The sequence below is a fragment of the Aquila chrysaetos genome, chromosome 9 (assembly GCF_900496995.4).
Source record: "Aquila chrysaetos chrysaetos chromosome 9, bAquChr1.4, whole genome shotgun sequence".
Lineage (NCBI taxonomy): Eukaryota > Metazoa > Chordata > Aves > Accipitriformes > Accipitridae > Aquila > Aquila chrysaetos.
The window spans coordinates 3,924,307-3,951,058 of record NC_044012.1 but is presented as its reverse complement, the minus strand read 5'-3'; the positions used below and the strand labels follow the sequence as shown (position 1 = coordinate 3,951,058).

At 45.3% G+C, this 26,752-nt stretch overlaps 2 protein-coding genes across 7 annotated transcripts in view; both read left to right on the top strand.

Moving 5' to 3' along the window:
* USP10 (ubiquitin specific peptidase 10) overlaps nt 1-3,487 on the top strand; it is a 56,652-nt gene extending 53,165 nt beyond the window's left edge. Inside the window, exon 14 of the mRNA XM_030025585.2 lies at nt 2,396-3,487. Coding sequence (XP_029881445.1) covers nt 2,396-2,583 — 188 coding nt within the window. The 3' untranslated portion in view covers nt 2,584-3,487. The remainder of the gene's footprint in view (nt 1-2,395) is intronic.
* A 7,168-nt stretch (nt 3,488-10,655) lies between these two features.
* Nucleotides 10,656-26,752, top strand: part of CRISPLD2 (cysteine rich secretory protein LCCL domain containing 2) — a 29,386-nt gene continuing 13,289 nt past the window's right edge. Inside the window, exons 1-8 of one of the 6 annotated variants that reach the window (XM_041126163.1) lie at nt 10,656-10,761; nt 11,743-11,789; nt 14,136-14,321; nt 15,853-16,178; nt 21,505-21,623; nt 23,665-23,797; nt 23,907-24,022; nt 26,025-26,125. In XM_041126163.1, coding sequence (XP_040982097.1) covers nt 15,936-16,178; nt 21,505-21,623; nt 23,665-23,797; nt 23,907-24,022; nt 26,025-26,125 — 712 coding nt within the window. In that variant the 5' untranslated portion in view covers nt 10,656-10,761; nt 11,743-11,789; nt 14,136-14,321; nt 15,853-15,935. Of the gene's footprint in view, nt 10,762-10,822; nt 10,910-11,426; nt 11,790-14,135; nt 14,322-15,510; nt 15,614-15,852; nt 16,179-21,504; nt 21,624-23,664; nt 23,798-23,906; nt 24,023-26,024; nt 26,126-26,752 lie in introns of those variants that run through there. The other 5 variants (XM_030026035.2, XM_030026034.2, XM_030026033.2 and 2 more) reach the window with 5 other exon arrangements.

The window sequence follows — 26,752 nt, the reverse complement described above, 5'->3', positions numbered from 1 at the left end:
AGAAACACTGGAGTTTCCTGGATTATATAAAATATTTTTCTTTAAAATTACACTGAAGTAACTTGTGGGTGTCAGGTTCTTATATTTAGTGATTTCTTGCATATGTGCATATACACATATATTGCTATATCTTTATTTAAATATCTGACTGATCCAGCTTGAAGCTCGTGCAAAAACAGAGTTTCGTAACAGATCCACCCTGAAAAATATCAGAAGCTGAAATACAGCTGTAATACAACTATGCCTAAAATACACCACATATTCTCAGAATAACGTTTCAAATGTCTTTTGAAATGGCCGTTTGAATGCTGGCTTTGCATCCCTTTGAACCCTCAAGATGAGTATTGCTGGCAGGGTATGAATAGCATGTTGTAGGTGGAAAAGTTTAACTTGGAGACCATGATTTTTGTGTGAGGAAGCGATGTTTTTAAGAGTGTCTGCGATGTATATGAAATACCTAAATTGGTAGTTAAGATTGGAAGTTCGTGTAAGAATTCAGAAACCGCATTTTGATATTGAACAAAACAGTCTCTGGGCAGTAATGAATTTCCTGAAGTTTAAAACTCCTACACAGTTTACGATTTGCACCTGCTTATTTGTGTTGGCGTCAGGAGAACATAATAAACTGGAGAACCAGAGGTCTTAACTTCTGCGTCGCCAAATCTGTGCCAGTACTGGTGGCCTTATGTGACTTGGTGGTTTGGATTCAGTTTTGTGACCGCTGAGGTTACAGAAGGAAATAACATACCTGTCTCTTGTGGAAATTCAGGACTGTTTCTGGCAGTGTAAATTTTTTTTTGTATTGATAGTGGTTTTCATGGGACAAGTTTAGACAGTGTACTTAAGGTGGCTTGAAGAAGATGTGTTACTGCTGTAATTTTTTCTAACTCCTATGGAAAAGTACAATACTTCAGCAGTCTTCTATCAGTCTAGGACTTCTCATCCACAGAAACTGAGCTTGTTAGATGAATTTTAAATTACTAAAATAAGCTTTTGAAGAATTAAATTTCAGATATCATCCAGGGTTTGCCTAATTATCCAACAAGAAAGTTTAGAACATCAATAATTCAAGTTTAAGTTACTGTAAAAAAATTATTTCCTAAATTCCACCAAATGTATAGATGTAGTATATTCTGCCTTTTTGCTTTGCTTAAGTCTTGTTATTCTGAAATGTTTATTTTCATAGAAGTGTGAAGAAAATCTGAGTGAGCTTGAAGTGTGACTCTAGTCTGAAAGAGCGTAAACAATTTCATAATTATATACTTCTGCTCTTGTGTCAAATATGGCAATTCCTTCCGTTTTTTATTTGTTCTTGTTAAGTGTATGGTTAGGGCTCACATGTTTTTAGAAGAAGTTAAATGCAGTTTCTTATGTGCATCATTAGAATTACATACATAAAAGATCTCTTCCATTTGGAGGCAGTTGCCACACCTAGCACTGAGAGCTCAGCATTAAGCTTTGGGTTTGGTTTCTGCAAGGAGAGCTGAGACGTCTTTTCTGCAGAACACTTCTGGCAATGGAGATAACTGAGGAAAGAAGCCAGTTTGATTGTCTCTTGGAAGCAGCAGTATTAGTGGTTGATCGGAGGTGTTCAGTTCACAATTTTCTTAAGGAGGTTACTGAGAACTAATAAATGTGAAACTTGTAGATTGGTATTTCAATAGAACCTGTTCTCAGAATAAAATTGCAGTTAAGACAAAACAAAACAAGAAGGTCAGAGGGGGAATAACTGGCTTACATTTGTAATCAATGCTGTTTGAAAAGTGTTCTGTTGTACTGGGTTGCTTAATGTCATCTCATTTTTTTTTTTCTTCAAATTTAGGGTTTTTTGCATGAAGGACAGTTTTATGATTTTTTTGCCTCATAGAATACTCCATAGTCTTGCCCGATTTTTTTTTTTAATAGACTACTACATAGTTTTACCTGACTCTTTTTTTCTTTTTTTACAAATAATTTCAATAACATACTGTTGTCAGCGGCAGACAGAGCGAATGTGTAGCTTACAATATCTCACTAAGTGTGGCAGTACCTGTTGGAAGCTCTGAAGGGTGTGCTGCACTGTTGCAGATGGCCTTTGTGAGGCAAATCCTTCCCAGAAAATCCTCTAGGAATTTATAAAAAGCAATTTGATGCTTTCGATTCTTAATTTACTTACACCTCCTTTTAGAATCATGAGATTTGGTATGCTGGAGAAACTTTACTAATATTACACAGCATCAAATGTAAGCAGGCACTAAACACTTAAAGATTCTTGCTTAAGCCAGATCATATCAACTGGCTAAACCATGAGTATGCTATGAAGAAAGCAGTATGTGACATTTTTTCTTTATTTACTTTTTCAGTGGATATTTATCTACGTATAGTGTATATGTGCATCACGAATTTCTCTTTGCAGTTGTCTATCATCATGGAAACAGCGCAACTGGTGGCCATTACACTACGGACGTCTTCCAAATTGGTCTAAATGGCTGGTTACGCATTGATGACCAGGCAGTCAAAGTGATAAATCAGTACCAGGTGGTGAAGCCGTCTGCAGAACGCACAGCCTACCTCCTGTACTACCGCCGAGTTGACCTGCTGTGAAACTTTCCCCTTTTATGCTGTGTGTGCAAGATACCTGCTTTGTAGAACGCCAACTATCACTAACTTTTTTCTCCTGTAAATGCTCTTTTGAGTGAATCTTTTTTCTTTTTTTGTTCTTTTTTTTTTTTTTTCCCTTGCAACTATGGGATAGAGTGATAATGGAAACTACCTTGGGTTTGTGCACAACATAGTTTGTGTTGACTTCTGACTTTGCAGAATGAAGTCACTTGGCTGAAAGACTCAGTCTCATGAATCACAAAAATACAAAAAAAAATTAATCTGAGTTAATGCTGAATCCTAAGATAATAAAAGGGGATTTGCATTTGATTCCCACTTTCTAATTGCGTAGTAGAAGAAAACCCTGCACCAGCAACAGAACTTGTAGATTTCTGTGAAAATGTTTTATCTTTACTTAAGTAAAAAAATAAAAAAATAAAAAAAATAAAAAGTGCTCTCTGCTTCCCCAATAGTTTTTGATAAGTGGTAAAATATGAGCCGATGTGTATGAGATGGAAATGGTCCTACGTGCTTCAAAAAATGTACAAACGTACAAATTGCAGAGTTGCTGGTTCCTAATAGGAAGACACATTTTAATAATTGTGCGATGAGAAACTGCTTAAGTACACATTGCAGATCAAATATTTGGAGTTAAGATGTTAGTCTATATAGATGGGTGATTGTAACTTTATTGCTATTAAGAAATTTCAAACTGCATTTATGCTTCTGTGTACATGAAATTAAAAAAAATGGGCAAAATAATTAAGATTGATATTTCTTTAAGTCTGCTTTGTTTAATTTTGCTGTCTGCTCTCCTATAATGTTGAGTTCCTAATTGTACACAGTTTAGTGATATCTAGAAGTATAAAGTTGTCGCCCATCAATAAAAGTCACAAAGTTGGTTTAAGGTGTGCGTGTGTGTGGGATTTGTTTTTCCTCCAGTGTAAATTCTACCCTTGAAAACTCGAAAAATTGCTGTGTAGCACTTTCACAAGGTGTAGATAGCGTTCCCCAGATGAAGGGCAGATGATTTTGTCTCTCACAACTTCTTGAAACTTCAGAAATGTTCCCATTAGGCGCTGAGCTGGAACTGAACTTTGAGAGGAGAGAGGGAACGGGAGAGGAGACCAGTCAGCCCAGAACAGCTACCAGTCTGACGCAGGGCCCGCACCCGGGACGTGGTGGTCCCCGGGCTGAACGCCCCTTGGCCAGAAGAGGGAATTGGTTCTCTTCTGTATCCTACCTGAAAGCCTTGCACGGTTCTTTTGGAGGTAGCTGTTGGTTTGTTTACCTTTGACTAAAATATTCCCTTCTTTAGCCAGTTGACATTTTTCATTGAAAACTTTGGTAAAAATGTTGCCTTGATCAGCTTCCTGTTGTGTTCCCTGCTGCTGAACGTGATTAAAAAAAAAATCTATATGTTTAATCCTTCATTTGATGATAGTGGTGTTACCTGCTTACTGCATCATTGGAAAACTGTGTTAACAATTGTAGCCAGTGAAACAGGGCTAATTTTAACAGGGATTGTCAATAAAAGGTTAAACTGCTGATACTCTGACCAAATACTGTTCGCTTCTGAAAGTGACGTTTAGGAAAAAAAAAGTTATTTTCCGCAAAGCTGTGGAAATAAAATTAGCTGCATAATTTTACAGGTACTGTGTTCCAATAACTTCCTTCAGCATTTCTTTAAACTGCTGATTTCGTTTTACTTTGAATGGCCTGTCTGTCCAGGAGATGGGCACAGGTCTTTGGTGAGAAGCAGTGTTAGCTTTTTCAAGAGAAGGAAGCAGCCCTGTAAATGCCTTTAGGTTTCAGCATGTGCCCATTGACACGCTCTTGCGTGTTCTGCCCAAGTCAAACAGCAATCGGTCACTTTACAGAAGAGGGGAAGGTCGTTCATGGCTCCTTCTTGGAGGGAGTTAGAGGTGGAGGTGTTAAATCATGGCTGTAGTTTGCGCGATTTCATTGTGTAGGGCAGTCGTGGTGGATGTGCGGCTCCTGTAGCGGAAACAAAATTCCTGCGACTTGCCCAGGTGTTGGTTGGGCAGTACGGCTTGCTGAAGAAAACCCTCCTGATTTGCCTTCTGACTTTTCTTCCCTCTCATCAGACGGTGGAGAACTTGGGACTTTCCTGCCTGTGAATCACTGCTGGTGATGCTGTTCCGTGTCAGGAATGAGCGTCCAGCCCCGTGGCCGGGGCGAGGCTGTTTGTGGTGGTCCTCTTCTGCCTGCTCAAAGTTGGGTGATCTTCAGATGGATCATCTTCTGTTTCTTTCTTGAATTGTTAGGCCATGTTAACTTTATATCACTACCGCAATCCCGATGCTGAGAAAATTTTATGGTTTTTTTGTCAGTTGGCTATCCAAACCTATAGTTATCTTTTCATTGATCAGCAAATTTTATTAGTATTTTCTGATCTGAAGGTTGCGACTGAGACACTGTTCTTGATTTTTGGCGACATTCCACCAACTCTGTAACAGTTTTCTGTCCAAAGCTTGGTTTGATTTTGACCAGTTGCAGGGAAAACCTCAGCTCCTGGCTGCTCACTGGGCACGGTGCCCCAAAGCTGGGGCTACCGAGGCAGTGTGCCGGGGGCTGCCAAAGGGCTGGAGCTTCCAGGGTTTCCCAATGCAGGGCTGCCCATGATGGGAACTGCCCCAGAGCCGGTGCTGGTGAGACATTGGTTCTGCTTTGAATTTGAAATCTGGGGGAAGTGGGTTGGGGGGTGGGGGTGTTCCAAATAGGAAAGAAATGAGGTTTTGAAATTGCTGTTCTGTACTGGTTATTATTCATGTCCTGTTTCTGCACCCTGGTTGAAATAGTTTTCTGTACTGCAGAAATCTTTTTTTTTTTTTTTTTTTTTTTTTTTTCCTCATGTGGCTGTGTTGAATATTCACCTGTATCTCCAGTGGATTGTGAAAAGGTACCTTTCTGGTAGTGTAGGCGTACCAGAATAGTCCAGATAAAATTGCAGGTGATCAGTAATTAATATATTACTTTGATATCAGGTCCTTGCAATTAACTTTGGTTTTGACTGGACAAGATGGTTGGCTGGTGAGTTTTGACCCATGTTACTCAAAAACTACAGGTTGGAGTTTGCAGGTAGGACAACGGGTATATTTAGTAGAAACAAATTGCACCCCGTGTTGTTGGTCTACTCTTGCACTAACAGGACTCCCGATGGTGAGGGATTTCCTAGCACAAAGCTTTTACTGTTTACAGATGTCTTAACCAGTTGTGGATGGGTTTGTCATTAGGGTGTATTAAAAATACAGATATAATAACAATAATTTTATTTTTTATTTAGGGGGGATGGTTGCTGTTTGCAAGCAGCAAGGCTTTGCCAGGACTTGGGAATGTACATTGAAATTAAGTTCAGGTTTTTGCTCTCTGAAGTCCTGCATTTTGTTATCCTTTGGGAAGGAAATGCTGTATTAGTCTTAGTCTTCCCGTGAATAACGAAACGAGTCTTCATGGTCATAGGTGACTCATCAGCCTCAGAAACGACAGTGTTCAACCTGGAGTGGACTCCTCTTTGTGATGAGCGGTTTCGAGTGGAGTCCAGCACAGCAGAAATAGCTTAAAAAGGGTAAAGCGAAGAAGAAACGAAGACTAGGATGAGAAAGAACGAACTGGTGTACAATTAATGAGATTTTAGTAGTATTTCATTTAGCTGTGCTTATGCTACTGCTGAGGTTTGCTTAGAGTTGCTGCATATGTGATGGATTAATATTACAGTATTTAAATTACAGTTTAATCACCTAATATAGATTTGCCTAATACATGCTTGGTCCTGAGAACATCCTATTTGATATTTTTTGCTATCAGGAGGTTTTTGGTGTTGAACAGTGCTGTGTTCCTTTGAAGCTGTGGGAGCTCCAGGGGCTTCTCTCATGTCCTGTGCATTATCCCCTGGGGTAAAAGAATAGAAAATGAATTTATATCACAACTCAAGTTCTGGTATACAACCTAGACCTTTCCTGTTCATAAAAGACCTGTATAGACATGTTGTCTTCTCTGATCCTGACAACTTTTATAAAAGAGGAGCTCCTGCTGTAAAAATGCAGTTCACTCTGAGTCTTTATATTCAGTTCTACATTTAACTTAACACGAACAGGTTACAAGTGTTACTAATTATTTTAAAGAAATGGCAATGAGTAATTGCCAGTTTAAAAAGCAAGTGTTGAAATCCTCTCTTAGTATGAAATGGAAGTTGTTCAGATGGTATTAATTTTTTGATTTTTCACTAAGGATATTACAAATGCACTTGTTGCTAAAATCTGTCTTCTGCAGTTTATTACTCAAAGGAAGAAAAAGACTAAAAAGTATGTGGCAATAGTCTGATGTGAACACATAACCACAATTTTTATTTTCTATATTAAACTCCTCCCATTGTTGCAAAAGAAGGATTTTGCAGCCTTTTGATTATTTGCTTTGTCTGTGAGGGATTATGTAAAAAAAAAAAAAAAACCAAAAACCAAACCAACACCCAAGACACGCTCCGCCCCCCCCCAATACACCAACCTGGTGGTTGTTTACTGATGTTTAAACCAGGTTTTAAGAAATGGTTTTTGAAAAACGCACATTAAGACCTCAAGTTTTCAAAACTGGAAACTTTGGATGTGCGAATCCAAAAGGCTGTTAGAGAAATCTTACGCCACGAGCCAGGTCCGCATGGGGAATGATTTGATGGGGTGGGGGATGAAAGATTATCAAAAGCACAAGGTGCTTGGGGGGTATGGGGAGATCGTGCGGTTTTTAATTAAGAAACTACTGTTTTCCACAATATCCCCCTGAGATGCTGTCACTCCCGAGGCGGGACGGGCTGCAGCAGAGGGCAGTGGTGGCACACACGACTTTCGTGGTGTTCCAGCTCTCAGCTGCTGCCAAAATTGCTGCCCAGACTTCAGGGAGCTCCCGGGCTGTCGACAAGGGGTTTATCTTCATAAATCTGGTATAAATCTCTCTCTTGTTTTGAACAGGAATGAAGCGTACGCCTTCGACATGCACTGGGTGTTCCCAAGATGTTTGGGGATTCATGCAACTGTGGGTTTTATTCCAGGCTATTTCCAATGACCCAAAGGGGTTTGGAAAGAATTTGTATTAGCAAATCGCCAGATGCAATGGCTACGGAGCTTGCGATTGCAATTCACCTTCTCTCTTTGGGAGTGAAATCTCCAAAAATGAGCATTGGGTTAATATTTCTTAACTGTTTCAGTCTGCGGATCTGTACTCATTACTTTAGTATTAAAACAGCGTGTTTCAACATCTCTCACTGCAGATGTAACCAGGAAATGTGGTGAGCTGCAATAACAAGGTGAGGTGTTTTGTAGTTTTTAGTTCACGTTTCACTTGTACTTAGCGCGGTCAGCGGTGCCCCCAAAATTTTCTGAAACGGCTGCTGCTTGTGTGCTTATTTCCTCGTCTTACCTCAATTTTTACCTGGGCACTGACAAACCAGCACAAGCTTTGGGAAGTTTTGTGGGGAGTTGTTTTCTTGCGTATCATCAGCAGATTAAACGTTTGGGGAAGCTGTCCCAAAAGAAGAGAACAGCAAGAGAGAATAAATAGGGGTTCACAGTGCCAAATATTAGTTGTGTTTGGGAGTAAATCTATCAATGCCTGGCTTTCGCTTCGGTGATTCGGGATCCCCACGCTCTTAATTCATCTGCTGGAGCAGCCTCCGTATAATTCCGAGGCAGCATCATGCCGTACGGTCAAGAGCATCTTCATCTCATCCCTGCGGAGGGGCAGGACAAACACAGCAGAGGTTTCTCGGCCGCCTCTACCCCCCTGCATCGTCCTCCAGTAGAGATAAAGCCCAGACTGGAGGGGAAACGTAAGCGGACAGAAAAGCTGAGGATGGTTCCCCCAAACACGAGCGTGGCCGTGCCGCTGCCTGCCCGGTGTCCATCGGGGGTAGCCGATGGGTTGCTGGTCTTCTCCATTATATTCTCCTTGTACATGATTACAGCCAAGTTTCTGCGTGTTTCTTCTTGCCACAGGGTTTGCTTCATCCCCGTTATTCCCCTTGTACTCCCTCTGTTCTGGAGCAGGAGTCAAACCCAGATAGTAACAGGAGTTAGCACTCGGGCTTTCAGTCTCTCGCCCTGTTCTTCGCTCTGCCCCTGCTCGTGTTCGGTGCTGTTATTACCGAGCTACTATTTGAATAGGAAATAAAGGGGAATTTAGTTGAAGTTGAAAATCAAGACATACTGTCTGCATGTTCCATTAGGAGGGCATAGTGAAATCTCTGTTTCTTCCTATTCATTGGCTATTGCATTAAAAGCCTTCTCTCCTAATATATACTTATATATGCAGCCTGCTTTATGTGGCTTTTACCACATATGAAATGGAGACGTTATAATCAAGGCGGTAATAACGCTGAATGATTAAAAGTAACTTCTGATTGTTTTGGCTTTGGTCAAATGTATGACCTGAAACTGCTGACTCGAGACAAAATGAGGTGGATAAAAAGTCTCGTTCCGGGCTGTGCTCATCCCTAAGCACAACCGTGCACCGTGTTTGACTTGTACAGTGAAACCATACTGGTGGATGTTAAAAACAAAAAATTAAAAAAACGAGTCTTTGTAAAGCAGCAGAGTTGATGGAGAAGTCAGACAGCCCAAACCATCCTACTGGGATTAATTTCCCATAGGAACATTTGTGGAGATTATGAAATACTGAGTTTCCCTGAGATCTGGAAACCATTTGTACGTGAGATTTAAAATGAGTTAATTCAACTTTCTGGTAACTGGAGTGAACAGCACCTTCTGAGGGCTGTGAGTCAGGGCTGTGGAGCTGCGTGGTTTGGGGGTGGCAGCCTGTGGGGGGGCACGATGGTTCACCACTGTTGGCCCTCGTTATTTGGGGGAAATTAGGAAACCAGGAGCTACAGCATCTTTCAGCTGGTGAAATAAGACTTCTGCAAATACAGCAAAGTCATTGATCCAGTGTGAATCAGAGGAGCAAGGAAAAAAAAAAAAAAGAAAAAGGAGGATACAGTGATTTTAATGTAAAGCAGTGTAGAACCTCTTGTCAGCCCAGTTCTGTGTGGTCTTTGAATTGCCCATGTTGGTGGCAGCATCTGAGCCTTTTTGGGAGCGAGCTGCCCAAATTGGCGCTGAATCGCTCTTAGCAGGGTAGAAGTGCCAGGTCCAAATGATGGACCATATGTTGTCGGTTCACACACATAGTTTGTTTTGAAACTCTTTGTAAATACAGCTGGGAGAATGTGGCCAGTGGGGAAGAGCAGCCAGAAGGGGTGTCGTGGCCGTACCAGGGACTGACTGGTGAGGACTGGTTCCCCCATGTCTCGGCTATGACTCAATTTAAAAGACACAGACCAGGAACGGTGCTGAAGATACACCCCAAGTGATGATGATCTGCTGCTACTTGAAAAGTTCTCAGGAGAATGGTGTAAGAGATTAAATCAGCAGATAGGTCTTGGAGCTGACTTCAGAGGGGTTGTTTTCTTTGCTCAATGGAGTTGTTCTCTCAGCTGCCAATATTTGCTATTTTCTGGTTTGCTCATGCACTGTTGAACAACTTTGATAAATGTCATTCTGCTTTCTGAGCACTGCTGGGCTTTAAACAAGCTGCTCAGCAGCAGAATAGCTTGTAAGCTCCCTTCTTGTAAACAGTAAACAAAAGTGGTTGGTGTTTTGCTCAAAGAAATAAATATTGACCGTTTAGAAGAACGGAAGGACTCTTTTCCCAAGAACTTTGGAGAGAGGAGGACTGGACAGTGGATTAGGAAAAAATCATAGCTGCTTTGCTTTGGATATGCCAAATCCGGGAGATGGGTGCTCCCCTGGCTCCGGGCTGGGGCTGGGTCACCCTGGGTTCGTGGCAGCAGATGTGGGGACCCCGCAGCACAGCTGGATGAGGACCCCAAGGGACTCCCATGGGTGGGATGCCTGGACCTGCTCACTCTGGGTGCTCAGCACCGCAGCATCCCGCTGCCGCAGAGGTGCTGTAATACATTCATGATACTGGTTTATTTTTTCCTGTTTGTTTACCAAAAAAAAAAAAAAAAAAAAAAAAAAGGAACTTTCAGCTTGTCTTTTGCTCAATCGTTTCCTTTCACAGGGAGTAAAACCGCGTTTCGACAGTGGACGCAGGCACGGAGCTCGATGCGAAAGCTGGGGCTTTTGGGGCATCAGCCGCGCAGTGGAAGAGGTGAGCCTTGCCTTGATGTTTCCCTAACTTTATTTTCCTTATTCTCTGTAATTCCTGCTGTAGGTGCTGGAACGGCAGGGCTGAACCGCAGCTCTGTGCTGGGAATGTCAGCAGCGCTGGCAGAAGCTGCCGGAACGAATTGCAGAGGGTGAGAAATCTCCTGTTTCCCAGCAAAAGGCCAGCTCTGGCAAAAAAAAAAAAAAAAAAAAAAAAAAAAGGGGGGAGCTGCCGTGGGGTTTGTCGGGGGCTGGACCCCAGCTCGGCCCCGCTGCCAGACCTGGGGACCCCGCTTCGCCGTGGGGTCCTGCGGAGCTGTCTCAGCCCTGGAGCGACGGGACCCGCCGTGGGGTTTTCCCGTGGGGGGAAGAGGGAAATGGCTGACCTGGGAAAAAATAAAACCTCCTTTCTCGAATGACCCCTCCCTCATCACCGGAGCCCCTCACCGAGGCGTCGGGGTCCCCCCTCGGCAGCGGGGAGGATGCTCGGGGAGCCGGCCGGGCTGCGAGCTGGCTGCAGGGGAAAGCAAAGCAAAACCCTTTTATATGATCATTTGCTTGCACTCCTCCTCCTCCTCCTCCTCCTCCCCCTTCCCCGGGTATTGCGTTACCGCCTTTGGGAGGATGGCCCTAATTTGCTGAGCCCCAATGACTATCTTCAAACTTATCCGACACCCCTCTGCTTTTTACTCCTGCCTCCTTTTCGTGGTGTTCTCCCCCCCTTCTTTTTTTTTTTTTTTTTTTTTTTTTTTTCCCCCCCTTCTTTTCGTTACTACTCCAGGCCCGTTGCCAAACAGGGCGATCCAGGACTGTCCTCTTTGCCTGGAGAGCATAAATACCACTGGGGAGCTCTGTGAGACTGCAGTTGGGACGAGCTGCTGAGCTGAGACCTTGCACATCTCGCACCTCCTCAGGCTTATTTCATCCTTTTTCCCCTCCTCCTAGTTTAAATATTTCAGATATATAATTTATTTTCCACAAGCAGGCTTGGAGGAGCTGCAATTTCCTGGGGACTTGGAAGTACTCAGCGAGGTAAGTGTAAGCTTTGGTCCCTGCTTCTGAAATGTGGTTTTAGGGGGTGGGTGTGTGTGTGCAAGAAATGGCTCTATTAAGAAGGCACAGTTTTAGTAACTTCTCCAAAAAGTTGCCTGCATGGTATAAAATAGCACAATACTGTCCGAGCTTCCCTTATGTATGCTTTGCAGAGGTTAATGCAAGATTAATAAACATTAATCTTGAATGAATGGGAGGAGTTTGCAAGTACAAGAGTGGATTTCTGCACAAATAGAGAATATCCAGGGGATGCTGTAGCAGCCTCTAATAGCTGACTACCCATGGGCACACCTACTCCGCTCCAGGAAGCCTGTGTTTATGCAACTCTGCTCTAAAGTCCTGTCTAAAAGGAATTTCACAGTGTCGCCACATGTTGTGTCTGTTACCAGTGGGTTTTCCATGTGGTTTTGCGTAGAAACTCACCCACTTCAGTTCTGTGGGAGTGGATTGTAACGGGAGATCCAGATGTTTTGGCTCGTGGCCTTGAAGATGCTGAATGCATAGTGTGTTCTGTGCACACAACGTTATGTCCTGTGTCAAAGAACTTGTCATCCCGCTTTTCTTTCGAAGCCGGCGCAATTCTTCAAAGCTCGAAATGCGTGCATCTCGGTTAAATAGGTGACCTGGCTTTTAATGCGTTAAGTATGTTGTGCCTTTAACACTGGATTTCTTTGCACAGGTTAGAAGCTGATCCCAGGTTAACTCTTTTCTGCTTTGCTGTTTTAGATGCTTTGCAGGCATCCCCTGCTAACTCTTGCATTTTCCTGCCTTGTCAGCTTGTTCCGTGTAAAGCTCCACAGGCCCTGGGATATTTTAGCTGCAGATGTCCTCCATAACCAAGGAGTAGAGACCTACTCGCATACTTTACCAGGGAGAGAGTTAAAGATCACTAGCCATAAGGAATAAGGTGAAGCGAGGACATAATGAAGTACAGAAGTCAGCCTGCATGTGGCTTTAGCAGGCAGTGCTGCATGCCAGGCTTCAAATGTTACCAGCTCTTCTGCTTTCCGTGAAGTGCAGACACCATCCATTAGCTGGGGGAATAGCTTTCTAAAAATAAGTTTTTTCCAAAGTCCGGTGCTGCTTTTTAACTTCCTCAGACCCCAGAAGAAGGCCTCCCCTTTGTCCCCAGTTTGGACAGGCTTTACAGCGTATTAAGGAGTCGGTTTCTGCCGACTCACGCGTTTCTGATTGCTCCCAGATGTTTACCTGGCACCAGTATCAAGGGCCTGATGCGTTTCAAGGCAGGCTGTGCTAATGCTCCTCTCGAACCCTTGAAAACAACAGCAGAGACTTCCTCAGCTGACTGTCAGGTGATAATTTTTTCTGAATAATGTCAAATCCCAACTCCAAGGCAATATAAATTCGATCTTCCCTGACGAGGAGTGTCTGATGCAGCCCAGAGGCTCTGCAGGGCACTTGGGCCGGCTGAGCTTTAACACATGTCCGAGTGTTTCGTTGCACCTGGGCACGAGGATATTAAGACAGGCAAACGGATGGACATCTGAAATCAATGAGACCTTGCTGAAATGTGAGCATCTTCCCGCTGCTTTCAATTAATCTGGCCGGGGAGCTCTTTGCTCCCCGTCCCTCTCTGATCGCTTCATCCTTCCTTTGGATGCTCAGCGCTCCCCGTTTCGAGCCAAAGCAGAGGCAGGGACCTGCACGCCCCAAGTGAAAAAGAAGACAGTGCCAAAGTGACCTAATTTTAGAGAGGTACTAGTATCCCCTCGCTCGCAGATGGGATACAGGGAAGAACATCCCGAGGAATAAAGCACCATCTGTTGCAAAGTTTTGGCTGGATCACGAAACCAGACGCGTTGGCTTCGTTGCGTAGCCGTGAGTGGTGCAGCTCTTCTGGGCTTTCAGATGTTACAGCTGATTTTTTTCAAGCTGCCCCTTCTGTAAGTTCAGTGTTTGCCTTAAATGGGTGGTGGATACGGGCTCCTATTTAGCAAAGGGCACCCGGCCAAATGAAGGGGTACGACTGCAGCGTATATTAGCTGTCTGTTCCTGCCTGCTCTACCTACAGGGCAGGCTGCAGTTAAAATTGCCTGTGCTAAATGGCCACATTGTAAATGGCTGTGGCAGAGCATCTATTTTTAAACTCTTGGGGAAGTGCCTCAAAGTAGGAATTGTTCCCTGAATTTGGGTCAGACAGTCTACAAAAGCAACAGCTCGTTTTTGCTTCCCCTACCCCTCTGTAGCCGGGTTAGAAAGTTGGGCTCCTGCTTGGGGGGAAGCAAATGCCAACAAACAGGGCTGAGGAGAGGATGAGGTTAAAGCGATATTTGTCCCGCCGCCGCCGAACGTCCTGTCTTTCAGGTGTGCCTGGAGCTGGGGACAAGGCGTGTGTGTTTGACTTGCTCTGCAGAGCAGGGAATAATGAGAAGCCGTTACCTAACCTGAGCAAATTACGTTCCCGCATTGTTCTACAGAGGCAAAGGCTTAATGCTCTGCCTGGAGAGAGACTGAGGGCAGCTGGTTTTCATCTGCCTTAACACAGTACAAGTAAGAAGCCTCAAACAGGGACTTTGTCTCTTTTGCGTAGACAGCCAACAAGTTTTCAGGGGTTCTCAATGGCCTCCGAGGTTTTTGGGGATCCCCACCCGTGCAAAGCACCTCGTGCTTGCCGCTGTCCTCCACGGATGCTGTCGTGCTGGGTCTGGGGAGCAGAGGGTTTGGGACTTTGTGCTCGAACGTAGCTTTTCCAGCTGGGAGCTGGAAGGCACTTCCCTGCTTCGGATGGTTTCCAACTCGTCCAGTCTCAGCGTGTCCAAATCCCGTGTCACTGGGCTGAAACTTCTCGAATAATTCCTGCTCATCTGGGGTTTGTTTTCTGATGCTGCGTAGGAATGCTTTCAGCGTGTCTTGTAACAGTGCTGTCAAAACCGGATCCTCACCTAGCGTTGAAGACGGGGATGGGGAGGCTTTCTTCCAAAATTTAGCCCTAAGGAGAGAGATGCTGTGCTCGCACCGTCTGTACGAATGCTCATTGCGCCGATGGATTGATTCTGCTCTTGTGGCTCTGAGATCCCACCTAAAGAGCACTGGGTGCTGCAGAGCCATGCAGCAGCGCATATTTCCTTCCCCGAATAGCTCACGATCTAAATAAACCCAGCCAAGATGCACAAGGCTCATAAGATGGAGAAGTCGGGGCGGGGGGGAGAGGAAGGGAGGAGGAGGTTGGAAATGGCAGGTGGAGCGGGAGCACCATGGAGCAAGGGAGGGGATGGGGATTAAATGAAGCCGTTCAAACCCAGCGATGGCCAAATCAAGACCATCTTTCCGTGCCCTCAGTGCTGACAGCTACCGAGTGTGCATGGGAACACCTAATCTTCTGACCGGGGGAGGTCGGGTGCTCCGGTTCCTCTCCTAATCTATCATAATTTATATCGCTGGCCGTGCTCCCGCCCGCCGTAAAGCGATGCGTCAGCAAGAACACCCCGGTGCGTCATTCGCCAGCAGGGATTTCGGTTGTTCGACGTTACGGTGACATTTCACATAAACAGCCGCTTTCACAGAGTCTGGCAGCTGCTCTGCTGGAGTCTATTGGCAGAGCGGGGGCCTCCGAAATAGCTCTTGCTGATGTCTGACCTCTGCGATCTGGCTTGCTGGGAATTTTACTTTCCCTTTTATTCATATCTGTTCACTTTAACAGCTGCTCTTTGGGCGAATAGCTTCAAATGTCTCCCCGCCTGTGAAGGGATGGAGCTGGGATTATTCAGAGCTGCTGGGCATTGCTGGGGGACTCCTGCACCCCTGGCATCTTTGGTGGAGAAGGCATCCACCGCCGTGCCTGGGTAATGTTCGCTCCCAATGCGGTGTCGGTGGAGTTCCCCGGTGTAATAAACCGAGTTCCCATCACTTACGGTGGCGTTCAGGTCTTCCTGTCACTGGGGTGAACGATAATTGCTGAGACTGTAGGCACCTCCCTTTTCCGAGCAAAAATCTGGCTTGTTGTGGCTTCATCGTTGGGGGACATATGCACTGAGAGCTTTTCTGGCACTGCTCTGACTGCCTGTTTCTCCCCAAAATCCAGACCCACAGTGAGCCACGGGAGTCCCTGCGAGAAAACCTACCGTCGTCTTCGTCTCCGCATCTGCTGGCTGTAGAGGAGGAGGCATGAATCCTGCCCTGCCTTGGATCCTTCCTCTTGGATGTGTACTGCTCCTGACAAAGGCAGCCGAATGCTTTATCTTGCACAACTCGAGTCACCTGGAAAGCATTCTGAGTAAATACCAGGATGGGGAAACTCACTCCAGATCCAAGAGAGCCATTTTATTCTCAGACAGACAGGAGATATTGATGCTCCACAATAAATTGAGAGGTCAAGTGTACCCAGCGGCCTCTAATATGGAATACATGGTGAGTCTAGCTCCTGATACCTAACTTTATTATTACTTTTTTTTTTTTAACTTTATTTTAATCTTCTTTACGGTGCAAGAGGTGTAGCCAATTTCCTCTAAAGTAAGTTTTTCTCAAGAGGTTTCCTGGAGCAGTTTCATTCCAGAGTGAAAGATGCGTTAGATCATTGGACTGTTTTGGTTGGAAAGGGCCATTAATGGGTCATCGAGTCCATCCGCTGCATAGTTTCAGGACTGGTTCCATTATTCATAAACTAGCGTCTGGCCCAGCCCTGGATGCATCTCCAGTGATGGTAATTCCACAGCCTGCCTCAGCAGGTTCTTCCATTACCTTAATGTCATAAAAGCATCAAATTTTCCCTAGTGTTTAACCCACGTTCTCCCTGTGAAAGCTTTCAGACCGTTGTGACTGGTGTTTCGGGACACCACAGTCTGCTCAGAGAAACTTCTGGTGGTCTTTGGGTTGCCATCAGTTACCACCCAACGCCGGAGGTAGCATCTGCCCTTTTGTCATACGCTGATCACCACAGATTATCGATGCGAGCCAAGCATCTGTGGTGCTGCTGGGAATCTGCTCAGGACCTTAGAGAAACAGGGCTTGAGGAATGTTGCTTAATCTGCAAAGAATTTCAATCACTGGAAATAGCTGGAAAGACTTCGGGAGTTCATGGGTGGATGGGTCAGTGCTATTGGCTTTTTGTAGTTCAAGAAACCAAAATAAAAGTTTGGTCAATGTATTCTCCCACTTCAGAGGGAGAATTTAAAAGTATGAGTATGAAATATGCCTTCACCATCAACAATTCAGATGAATAGTTTTTTTTCACCTGATGCCAGAGACCCTACTTTGAGCTATTTTTGACATGCCATCAAAATATTGCAGGGCCAGAAAATTATGTAGGCAAATAATTTTTTTTTTTTGTGTGTGTGTGCCTTTTCCCAATGTGCAAATATAGTTATGACTGAAACTAGTCTGACTTCAACTGTGTGCTCCTGCTGACGGATTAAATGATTAATGATTTGTTAAGACCACGTTTAAAAGGGTAAAAGAAAAGTACACTAAATGTAATATAAAATTGTTTGCCAGCTGTGCTGAAATGAGTGCTGCAAATGGAAAATCCTGCCTTTTGTGACTGTGGGGAAAAGGAAAAGAGAAGGGAGGGCAGAGAGGAAGGACAACTGTCCATCAGTTGGTCTCCATGAGCGTTCACACCCCTGGTCTTTCATCCCACTTTTGTCAGAAATCGCACGCCTTTCTAAGGACCGGTGCTTTGTATCTCTCTCTCTCAGCGAGCTCTCGCGTTATCCTGTACTGCCAGAGAAGAGGTGACTTGATTAATTTCCAGAAAGTAAACACAAAGCATGAGAAAGCCAAATGTGTTTTTGTTGGCTTTGAGGATCTGAGAGGGCTGCCGTTGCGGGCTGTCCACTGGCCGACTGCTGTTTACGCTTGCAGCAAGGTTACACTTTTATATTTGCCTTTGCTCGGTGTGCTTTTCTAGTGGTTTTCATGGGCGATTGAGGGTAAATGAAAGGGCCTTATATGCTGTGAAGAAAGAAGCTTGAGTATAAGATGGTGCTACTTGGAAAGGCTATAATCAGTCTTTCATGTATTCGTGTTTACCCAATATTGCTTGGAAATGCTGTGTGTATTCTGAACGTGAATTTCACTTTAATCCTTTGTTCTGCATAGGACATTTCTCATTTGGACTCGTTTAAGAGGATGGCCTGTCTTTAGTACCCTAGATAAACTTTTCTCTTTTCCTTTGGTGCCGGTGTGGAGCGTCACAGGCGACGTGCGGTGCTGATTTGTGGATAAGTAGGTAGAACTTGTTCTTGCCCATCGACCTCCAAACGCTGCCTTGCGAAAGTCCTTTCTCCCAGCTCCATATCTGACGTGTTTAAGTGAACTAAAGTGGCAAGGGGAGCTAATATATTCCAGGAAAAGGACATATTTACCTACTACAGGATGAACTTTAGTTGGTGGAGGCTGTTAATAAGAAAACAATAATGCAGTGAGTCCCATGACTTATCTGGAGATCAGAAGAATTATATATATACGGGATAAAGGTAAAGTGGAGTGAAGAAATGAAGAAAGAAACAGTTTTGCTGCTGGGTTTGCATAATTAATTGAAAGCTAGCACAGGTATTCAGTGTTAATGGAAAATGAGTGAGCAGCGTACATCTTCCTGACGAAGCTGGTCAAATACAGAATTACCTTAACCCCTCGAACAGCTTTACGATTGACACTTCCACTGTGGGTTTGGACTTTATAACAGCAGTCACAGCAGTGGATGGGCTCCAAGAGCAAAACAAACTCCTTGTTAATAAACCCAGAGTAAAAAGGACATAATAGTTCTTAAGACATCGTGACCTTTTAAGATGGCTTAGTCAGATGGCTTTCAGCAGTGATGAAAGGCAGAAATCTTTCCTCTTGCGGAGGCCTCAAAGACAGCTGGATAAAACAAAATTGTTCTCAGTACAGATTGCTGGAAGGAAAATAGTTTGTTTTCATGTGTAAGGTATGCATCCTTCCTCTAAACCGTAGGGTGGTGACTTTCCTTGTCGGGATGGGATAGTATTTCTGTGTGGGTTAGCAAAGCATATCCAAGCTTCTGCCAGTACATGTCAGTCCTGGACTCCCATGCCACTTTTCAAAGTAAATTGCCAGTATTGCAAAAAGTCTAAGCCGGGGAGAAAAATGTGCGAGTAACCCGATCACTACAATTCAGGTGTCTGGGGTTAGATTTACAGACTAGTTAGGCTGAGTAAGTAGACTCCTTGTGGGATATATTCTTATTAAATCTGAACCTACAAATTGTCGTATAGTGTGCGTGTGCCAGGCATGTATTTTACATAGACGGTGTATACTGTACTTTGAAAGGCCATTACAGATTTGCAGGAGTAAAAAAAGAGAGTCCATGTGCTAAATCACTTGGAATCACACATACCTGAAGGTTTCTCTATCTCTGCTTAAGCATAGGCGTACACTGCCCCTCTGGCTTCAGTAGTCTTCCTAGATACTGCTTTGAATATTGGCATAAAGAACTCTTGCAAGCGTAGCTGGGAAAGTCTGAAATCTCTCTTTTTTTTTTTTTTTTTTTTAATGTTTATTGCTCTGAAATAATTCCAGCCTCCTGACCGCATTCACGTCTGAGAAGCAAGAGGCAAATAACTGCTCTAATTTAAATGGGGTGGCTTTGTAATCTGACGCCTGCAGAAATGAGCTTCTCTACTCATCAAGCACAAAGCCATGCAAAGACGTAGCTCGCTCCCAATTGCCTGTTGAGTATCTTTTGTCCGAGTTAATTTATTTTATCCGTAGGCATCAAAGGAAGATGTAATGCATATGTTCACATCAATTTCCATTTAATGGCCTATTGCTCATAACGTCTCTGCATTAAATTAGGAGATTTGGAACATCTCTGCATTTGAGGCTGCAGGGAATAACGCTCTGCTAGAAAGCCTGAAGCGCTGATGTCTTGGGAGAGTTTCTGTGGCTTATGTGTTGGATGGGAAGGTGGATTGTGGCTGGTCATTGCCTAGTGCAGAAAGTGGGAGACCACAAAAAGCTGTGTGTCTAGGCACAATTGCAATAGTCTGCTCGAACAGAGGTTTGGAAATGTGCGTGTGGTGGGTCAGATCCCATCCACCTTCAAGGAGTTGGAGGGCTGAGACGGAAAATGGTTTTATTCCCTCTGTCAGAGCTTTGTCCGCACAGGGTTTTGCAGACTGATGTGAATTTTCTTGGCCACCGGTCAGTTCAAAGCCAGGCTGATGAGCTCAGAGCAGCTCTGGGATGTTGTTGGAATTTGGGTTGCTGAGCATGCTTAATGATAAGCTGTTCTCAGAGGTCTGGGCTGTTAGCTCAGTTAGATGAGCTCATGTTTGCCTTACAAAGATAGTGTAGACACACCGAGTTCCAGGAGACACTGCGTTTTCCTGTCGTCTTAGCCAGGGACATGCGGTCCCTCCCCATCCCAGTTATAACTGCCCGAGACTGTCTTCAGATACTTACTCGGAATGAGCACTTGTTGCTTTTTGAATGTGTTTGAGAGCCTAAAGGCCCTCCAGTCCTCCAAATGGGCTCTGACAGGTCCTTTGATACGTTTGAGATCAGAAGTTCCTTTTCTTGTGGAGACGACAGGACTTGGAAAGACCAGCTGGTTGTGATGGTAAACGTCCAAAGAGGACATAATCTTGCGCTGGTACGTGAATGGGCTGGAGACACATTACAAGACCTCTCTTCTCTTTGGTTTTATTTGTAGGAATGTGCGGTAATATTTTAATCCCAACAAATTATCCTCTAAGGACTGTTCTGAATAGACCAGCTGTCAGTAATTACACAATGAATTCAGGGTACTGTCTACTGGGTCCGGCAAGTCTGGCCTTTAAAACAAATACACTCCTGGGCAGTGGAGCCAGTGAAGCTTGCTTTCCGATTTGCCTTTGTATCGAGTTTGAGCTCTCGTTTGGCTTACAGCTGGGTGATATTCAATGAGGACTGATGTCACACCAATGTCCTTCCCTCAGTGGGAACATAAATGGGATTTGTCACTTCTAACCCGATGCCTCTTTCAGTGAGAGTGGTATTAGCTTAACAGCTCTGGGATTTTGCCACCTCTGTTAAATTTGACTGGATCCGTTGGTGGACTCGGCAGTTATTCTGGAAGGAGGAGGGGAGATGGGACCGGGAGACTCAGACCCACACCCCTTGATTAAGAGGTTGGGCCAAAAATCTCCAGCTGTGTCAGTAGTGGAGGGCAGGAGCACATCCACTGTCGGAGTTCCACTTCATGGGAAAGCCTGGAAATGTCCTGATAGTAAAGACAGTGGATGGAAAATAGTGCTGAACTTCATCAGAGTTCGTGCATGTTAGAATTCTTGCAGATCTCAGAAATGGGTGTCATGAGGAAGTGCTAGGATCTCCATCCTTGATGGTTTGGGGGATTTTTCTGAACAGATTAGAAAAACATCTGCGAAGAATATCTTGTGTTTTAGGGTGGGTAGTCTTAGAGGGGTTCTCAAGGTCTTCCCAGGTGTGTTTTCTGCTGACCTATGCAAAGATCTCCTAAGAAGCGTGGCATCAAGCAGGAAAAATAAGAGACCCTTTAGTGCCCTGCATTTCCGTGGTGGGGGGACGTCCTGACAAACTTGCTTTTAGGTTAGGGCACATCACTGAGACGTGCTGGCTTCACAAAGACAGGCCGGATGCCAGGGGTGAGCTGTCCTTTAGTCCTTCCCCACTAACTGCTGTTGGTTGAGTCTCTTGATCTAATAAGCTTGAGATGATGAATTGACCTGTTCTTTTCTCTCCCCGCACCCTGAAGACCTGGGATGACGAGCTGGAAAGATCAGCCCACGCTTGGGCTCAGCAGTGCATCTGGGACCATGGACCTAGTGCCCTCATCAGGTCAATTGGACAGAACTTGGCGGTTCACTGGGGCAGGTAAGAGTTGAGGTGCTCCAAGCTCATTGCAAAGAGCAATTTATGGAGCCTCCTTTAGAACCAGTTGGAAAGGTGTGCCTTGTTGATGCTTAGTAGAGCACTGGGGAGACGGGAGAAAAGCCGAGGATCGCTAATTGCTGTTGCTTCGGTGAAATGGTTATAGCGATAACATCTGCAGCCACCTTCGGCTGACTGTTCCCAGCAAACCAGCATTGATGTGGGTTACTCCATTTATCTGTATCTCTGGGTAACGCAGCTGTAACGTGCTTAAGATCACTCTTAGTCCTTAAAGAGAACAGCTACAGAAGTCCTAAGCCCTGCTCCTAAATCTGCTGTTTCAGGGGGGTTTCTGGCACTGTGCTGAGAACCGGCTGAAAGCTGAAGTTTCTCAGGAACAATGTCTGGACTCAGCTGCTAGTTCAGAACTTAATTATCTCTTGCTGTATTTCCCATAAATATTTATCCAGATCCTCATTTCACTTTACTGGAAACGCAGATTTTTTTTTTTTTTTTTTCAACTTCCTGGGGAAGTTTTTAACCTAGAGTTGTTGTCCCAGTTAGGAAAGGCTTCCAACTGGATTTGCCTCTCCATCTCATGGTGAAATTTGTTTATTGTTAAGCCCCTATCATTAAGCCTGTTATAGGTTAAACCTGCTTTGTACAGCAAACATTTTGTATGTGCTCAGGAGCCCTAATGGGTGGAAGTGCAGTTACGTTTGTGTAAATCGGGTGGAGCTTGGTTGAAAGCAATGGAAATTTGCTAGTGTGAAATTAGCCCGATATAAAATTCGGGCCCATTTTTATTGGCAGAATTAAATAATGATTGGAAAGTAGAGTGGTTAATCCATTGGAAACAAAGTCAAAAGATCGTGCTGTTCTTGGCTCTCCTACAAGCGTTCAAGATGGCCATGGGTTACTGATGGAGGTAGATCCAATCTTGCTCCCTTTGCAGTCACCGAGAGGAAAAAGAAATCAGATTTATCTCAGTTTTTTCAGGAACGGGCCATAACTTGATTGCCTCAATTTCCTCTCCTGTAAAATAGGATTCGGAAAGTATTCACTTAATGACATCATGACATTAATGTTTTTAAAATACTTCTAATGAATGATTTTTAATGAAGAGTTGGCTGAAAGACCAAACTCCAGTTGGTAATGATATCATTTATATTTCTGGCCGCTTGCTTCATGTGAGCTGTTGAAAGCAATAAAAAGCAGTGGGTTTGAAGTGCTGCTCTGATACAAAATTTGCAGGTTGCTCCGTTTGCTCACTGTGTACGTAGCAAGCAAAATGCCTATGAGTTTCTATAGGTAGTTTTAACACCGTTTGTGTTCTCCCAAATGGCACAAGTAGCATCAGCAATGCCACAGACTGCAATATCTGGTGCATAGTTTGCACAAAGTACACGCGGCGTACGTGGGGGCTTGGTGCAGAGGGAAATTGCTGCAAAAAAAAAAAATGTGTACGTGTGTAGTGCACCAGCTATTCTGCGCTAACTCTGGGTGTGATGTGAGTGTGAAAAAGCCCACTCGCTTTCAAAGGTCTTACAGTATTAACTGCTAGCGTCCTTCCAGATTTAGCAAATTGCCTGGTGGTGAAATAGGTACACGATGGCTTTCGGTTTAAGATGTTTGGCAAACCTTAACTTCTGTTTACTTTCAAAATACAACTTTCCGCCAAACTAGAAGTTTTTTGTAGTTGTGTGGAAAAGTCAGGAGGACATTTCAGGTCAGCGGCACTTGAAGGGCATGTCAAACCTATAAATAATACAGAAAGTGAGACCGGGCTGTGAATCTTGGGGGAAAAAAATCATCTTTAACACTTTCAATGAGATTTTTTTTTTTTCTGTTCGTTAGACCGTGTTACTGGGTTCTTTAAGCAACACCTTCTCAATGAACGGAACTTGCCTTAAGAAACTTTTATTTAAAAATCAGCAAAACTTGTAGTGAAAAAACCTGAGCTTCCAACACGGCAGGAGGCTACGGGTATTGTTTGAAAACTTCTACCAGAACTCTGTGATTTAAACTGTCTTTGTTCCTTCAGGTATCGGTCTCCGGCTTTCCACGTCCAGTCTTGGTATGACGAAGTTAAAGATTACACATACCCGTATCCCCACGAGTGCAACCCGTGGTGCCCCGAGAAATGCACTGGCTCGATGTGCACGCATTACACCCAGGTAAAGGAGACGGAGGGCTTTTGTACCTCTACCCTCTTCGTCCCACACCGCAACGCGTGCCCGCAGAGGGCTCGTCTGCTCGTTTTTAATAACTGCGTTGCGCTTGCAGATAGTCTGGGCCACGACGAACAAGATCGGCTGTGCCGTGAACGTCTGCGAGCAGATGAACGTCTGGGGCGAAATCTGGGAGAACGCCGTCTACCTGGTCTGCAACTACTCGCCGAAGTAAGGCAGATGAGCTGGGCTCTCTCCAGCTTTCCTAAAACTGGCAGCTTGCTTAACTAGCCCAGGATCTGGGGAAAAGATTTCAGGCAGTCTAGACCGGTGGTTGTGGCTTTAAATTTTCTCTTTCGACGGCAGCCGGTTCGAGACTTCTGAGCGTTGCCTGGAAAACTGAATGAGGGGCCGGGGCCAGGCCGGAGCTTTGATGTTCCTGCCATGGGAAGGAGGAGCAGGAGATGGCCAGGACGGAGCTGGCGTGAGCTGCCGAGCGGGGCTCGCTCGCTCGCTCTGCTGCTCGGAGGGCGGGAGGAGAGATGGGGCGGTGATTAACGCCGCTCAGCGCGGCTCCAGCAGCAGCCGTCGTAGCCGGCCAGGTAGGCTGCCGTATCGTAAGGCGTTTTCGGTCCCGTTCCCCTCGGAAATCTGCTGGTTTAAACGTAAAGTGCAAAGCCAGCCCCGCGGCAGTCGCTGGTGGGGGCGAAGCGAGCTGGGGCCCCGCTGCAAGGAGCCGCAAAGAGATAAATCTCGGAGCCGGTGAGGTCCCCGTGGCTTAAAAAAAAAAAAAAAAGTGAAATAACTGCATCAGTCAAGATTTAGCTGGCTCGGTGGTTTGATTAATTTTCAAAATGAAAATCACCTTTCTCGACTACTACACCCAGGAGGAGTTTCCTCCCTGGCAATGGCAATTAATATTTTCTGCTTTAATGACTAATAGGAGAAACATTCCCACTCCAAGTCCTTGGCAATTTAAAACTTAAAACCAAAATGGAATAGGGAAATCACTATATACAAATGGAGTGGCTTGGGGAGCGTCTGACTTCTGAAGATCATAGGGCAGAATAATGCGGAGAAAAAAAGGTGTGCGGGCATAGAGCTGGCAGCTCATGGCACGATCCAGGCAGAGCTCTATGGGTGGGTTGTCGAAGCCCCTCTCCCCACGTTAGATACCGAGCACGCTGTGCTTCGGTGGGATTTAATAACCTGCTCCTCGTAAGGGATCACACCATCGCCCATGGAGCTCCCACAGCAGGCTGGGCTATGTGCACGTCATCCATTCAGGGCTGCTGGATGGAAAAATACTCTATTTCTGCAGTTTCTGGTTAATCTTTTCTCTCTGGCATCAGTGCGCATTGTCCTCATCTAGCCTTATAGGTGGAGACAGCTGAAAGAGCAATAACCCAAGGGTTCGTAGCCACGGGCTGAACTCCGGCTCCTTCAAGCCCCTAAAGTTTGCAGTATGGAGTGCCAAAAAGGGCTTTTGTTTCTGGGTAGTTTCTTGTGGAGAACGCAGTAATCCATTGATCTACTTCTGTTTACATGAGATTGCAGTATTTATACAGAAGTTTAACGCAAAAGCGATATTGCACGGCATTTATTTAAGTAAAACCCTAAAAATGTCATCTTGGAGGTGAAATGAGGAGGAACGTTTTTCTTACGAGGTTTGCCTAGGCTGGTTGTTTAGTCTTTGCTTAGTTGCTCTGGGCCAGGACGACGTTTTTGCAGCTTCGGAGGCAAAACTGGGGACTTGAGGACGGCCACCTTGAGCGAGGAGAGAGCGCGAAGCGCCGTTCTGCTTCCCAGATGATCTGGCGTGAGGGTCCGTGTATTTCTGGTGTTTTTCCGTTTGGAAATGGTTCCATACGGAAAACGGAGCAGCTTTTAAATGGTAAGAGCTGTGCTCCAGCATGTCCCATACAGCTGCCTGGGGGGTTTGCGGAAAATAGTGGGAGACTTGTGGCTCTGATGACCGAGAGAGGTGAAGGCGAGTGTCAGGCAGATGGAGGCAGCAGGCAGGCAGCGGCCGAGCGATCGCTGGAGAACCACAGGCAGCACAAGGATGGAAAGAGTTGGGGACAGGCCGTCTTTTCCCCATTTACGGCCCCTCGTCCGAGGATGAGCGCAGCAAAAACCCCCGTTTTCCCCACTCCCTTAGGGCCAGGCGGTCTCGGGGGCTTGGATGGGTATTTGGGCGTTTGATGGGTGTAAATTGCTCCTGTGCTTGCAGGGGTAACTGGATCGGAGAAGCCCCGTATAAGACCGGCCGCCCCTGCTCCGAATGCCCGCCGAGCTACGGAGGAGGCTGCCAGAACAACCTCTGCTACAAAGGTACGTGGTGGAGGGAAAAGGCTGGCGCAAACTTACGCCTGGAAACTTTTAATTAGAAGCAGCCGCAGCTTTACGTGCCTTTTAATTAGCCATCCTTGCTATTTCGACATCACGACACGTGGTAAATCGGCGGCCGCTGCTGAAACGGAAAAGCCCTGAACTGCTTAAAATCTGGAGCTCGGTTTCGGCGCGTTTTCCCCGGTGAAAATGAGAGCGAGCGCTTGGATCGGGGAGGGGGGAAACTGCTCTGAGCTTACATGGGTTTGGCTCGGGAGCTCCGGTGGGATTTTGAGTTGTTGGCAGGCTGCAGGCAGGAGCGATCCCGTCCTCGCGGGGTTTGTTTGGGAAGGGAATGTTCTCCAGCGCTTACCAGAGGCGACGTGGGTGGGCAGAGCTTGGCCGCCTGCCCCGCTCCTTCGGGGGCCGGGGACGGAGCGTTTCCCTCTCTCCCCACCTTGGTTTTCACGGCTGCGAAATGAATACAGCGATTCGTGCCTCTTGGAGAAGAGGAGGGGATCGTGGACGGTTTTTCCTGACCTGTGGAGTTTTCTCGGAATAGAGGTCAATAGAGTGAAAAATATTAACGCTGAAACCTCCGGTGAAGCAGCGCTACCCCGCTAGCACGCA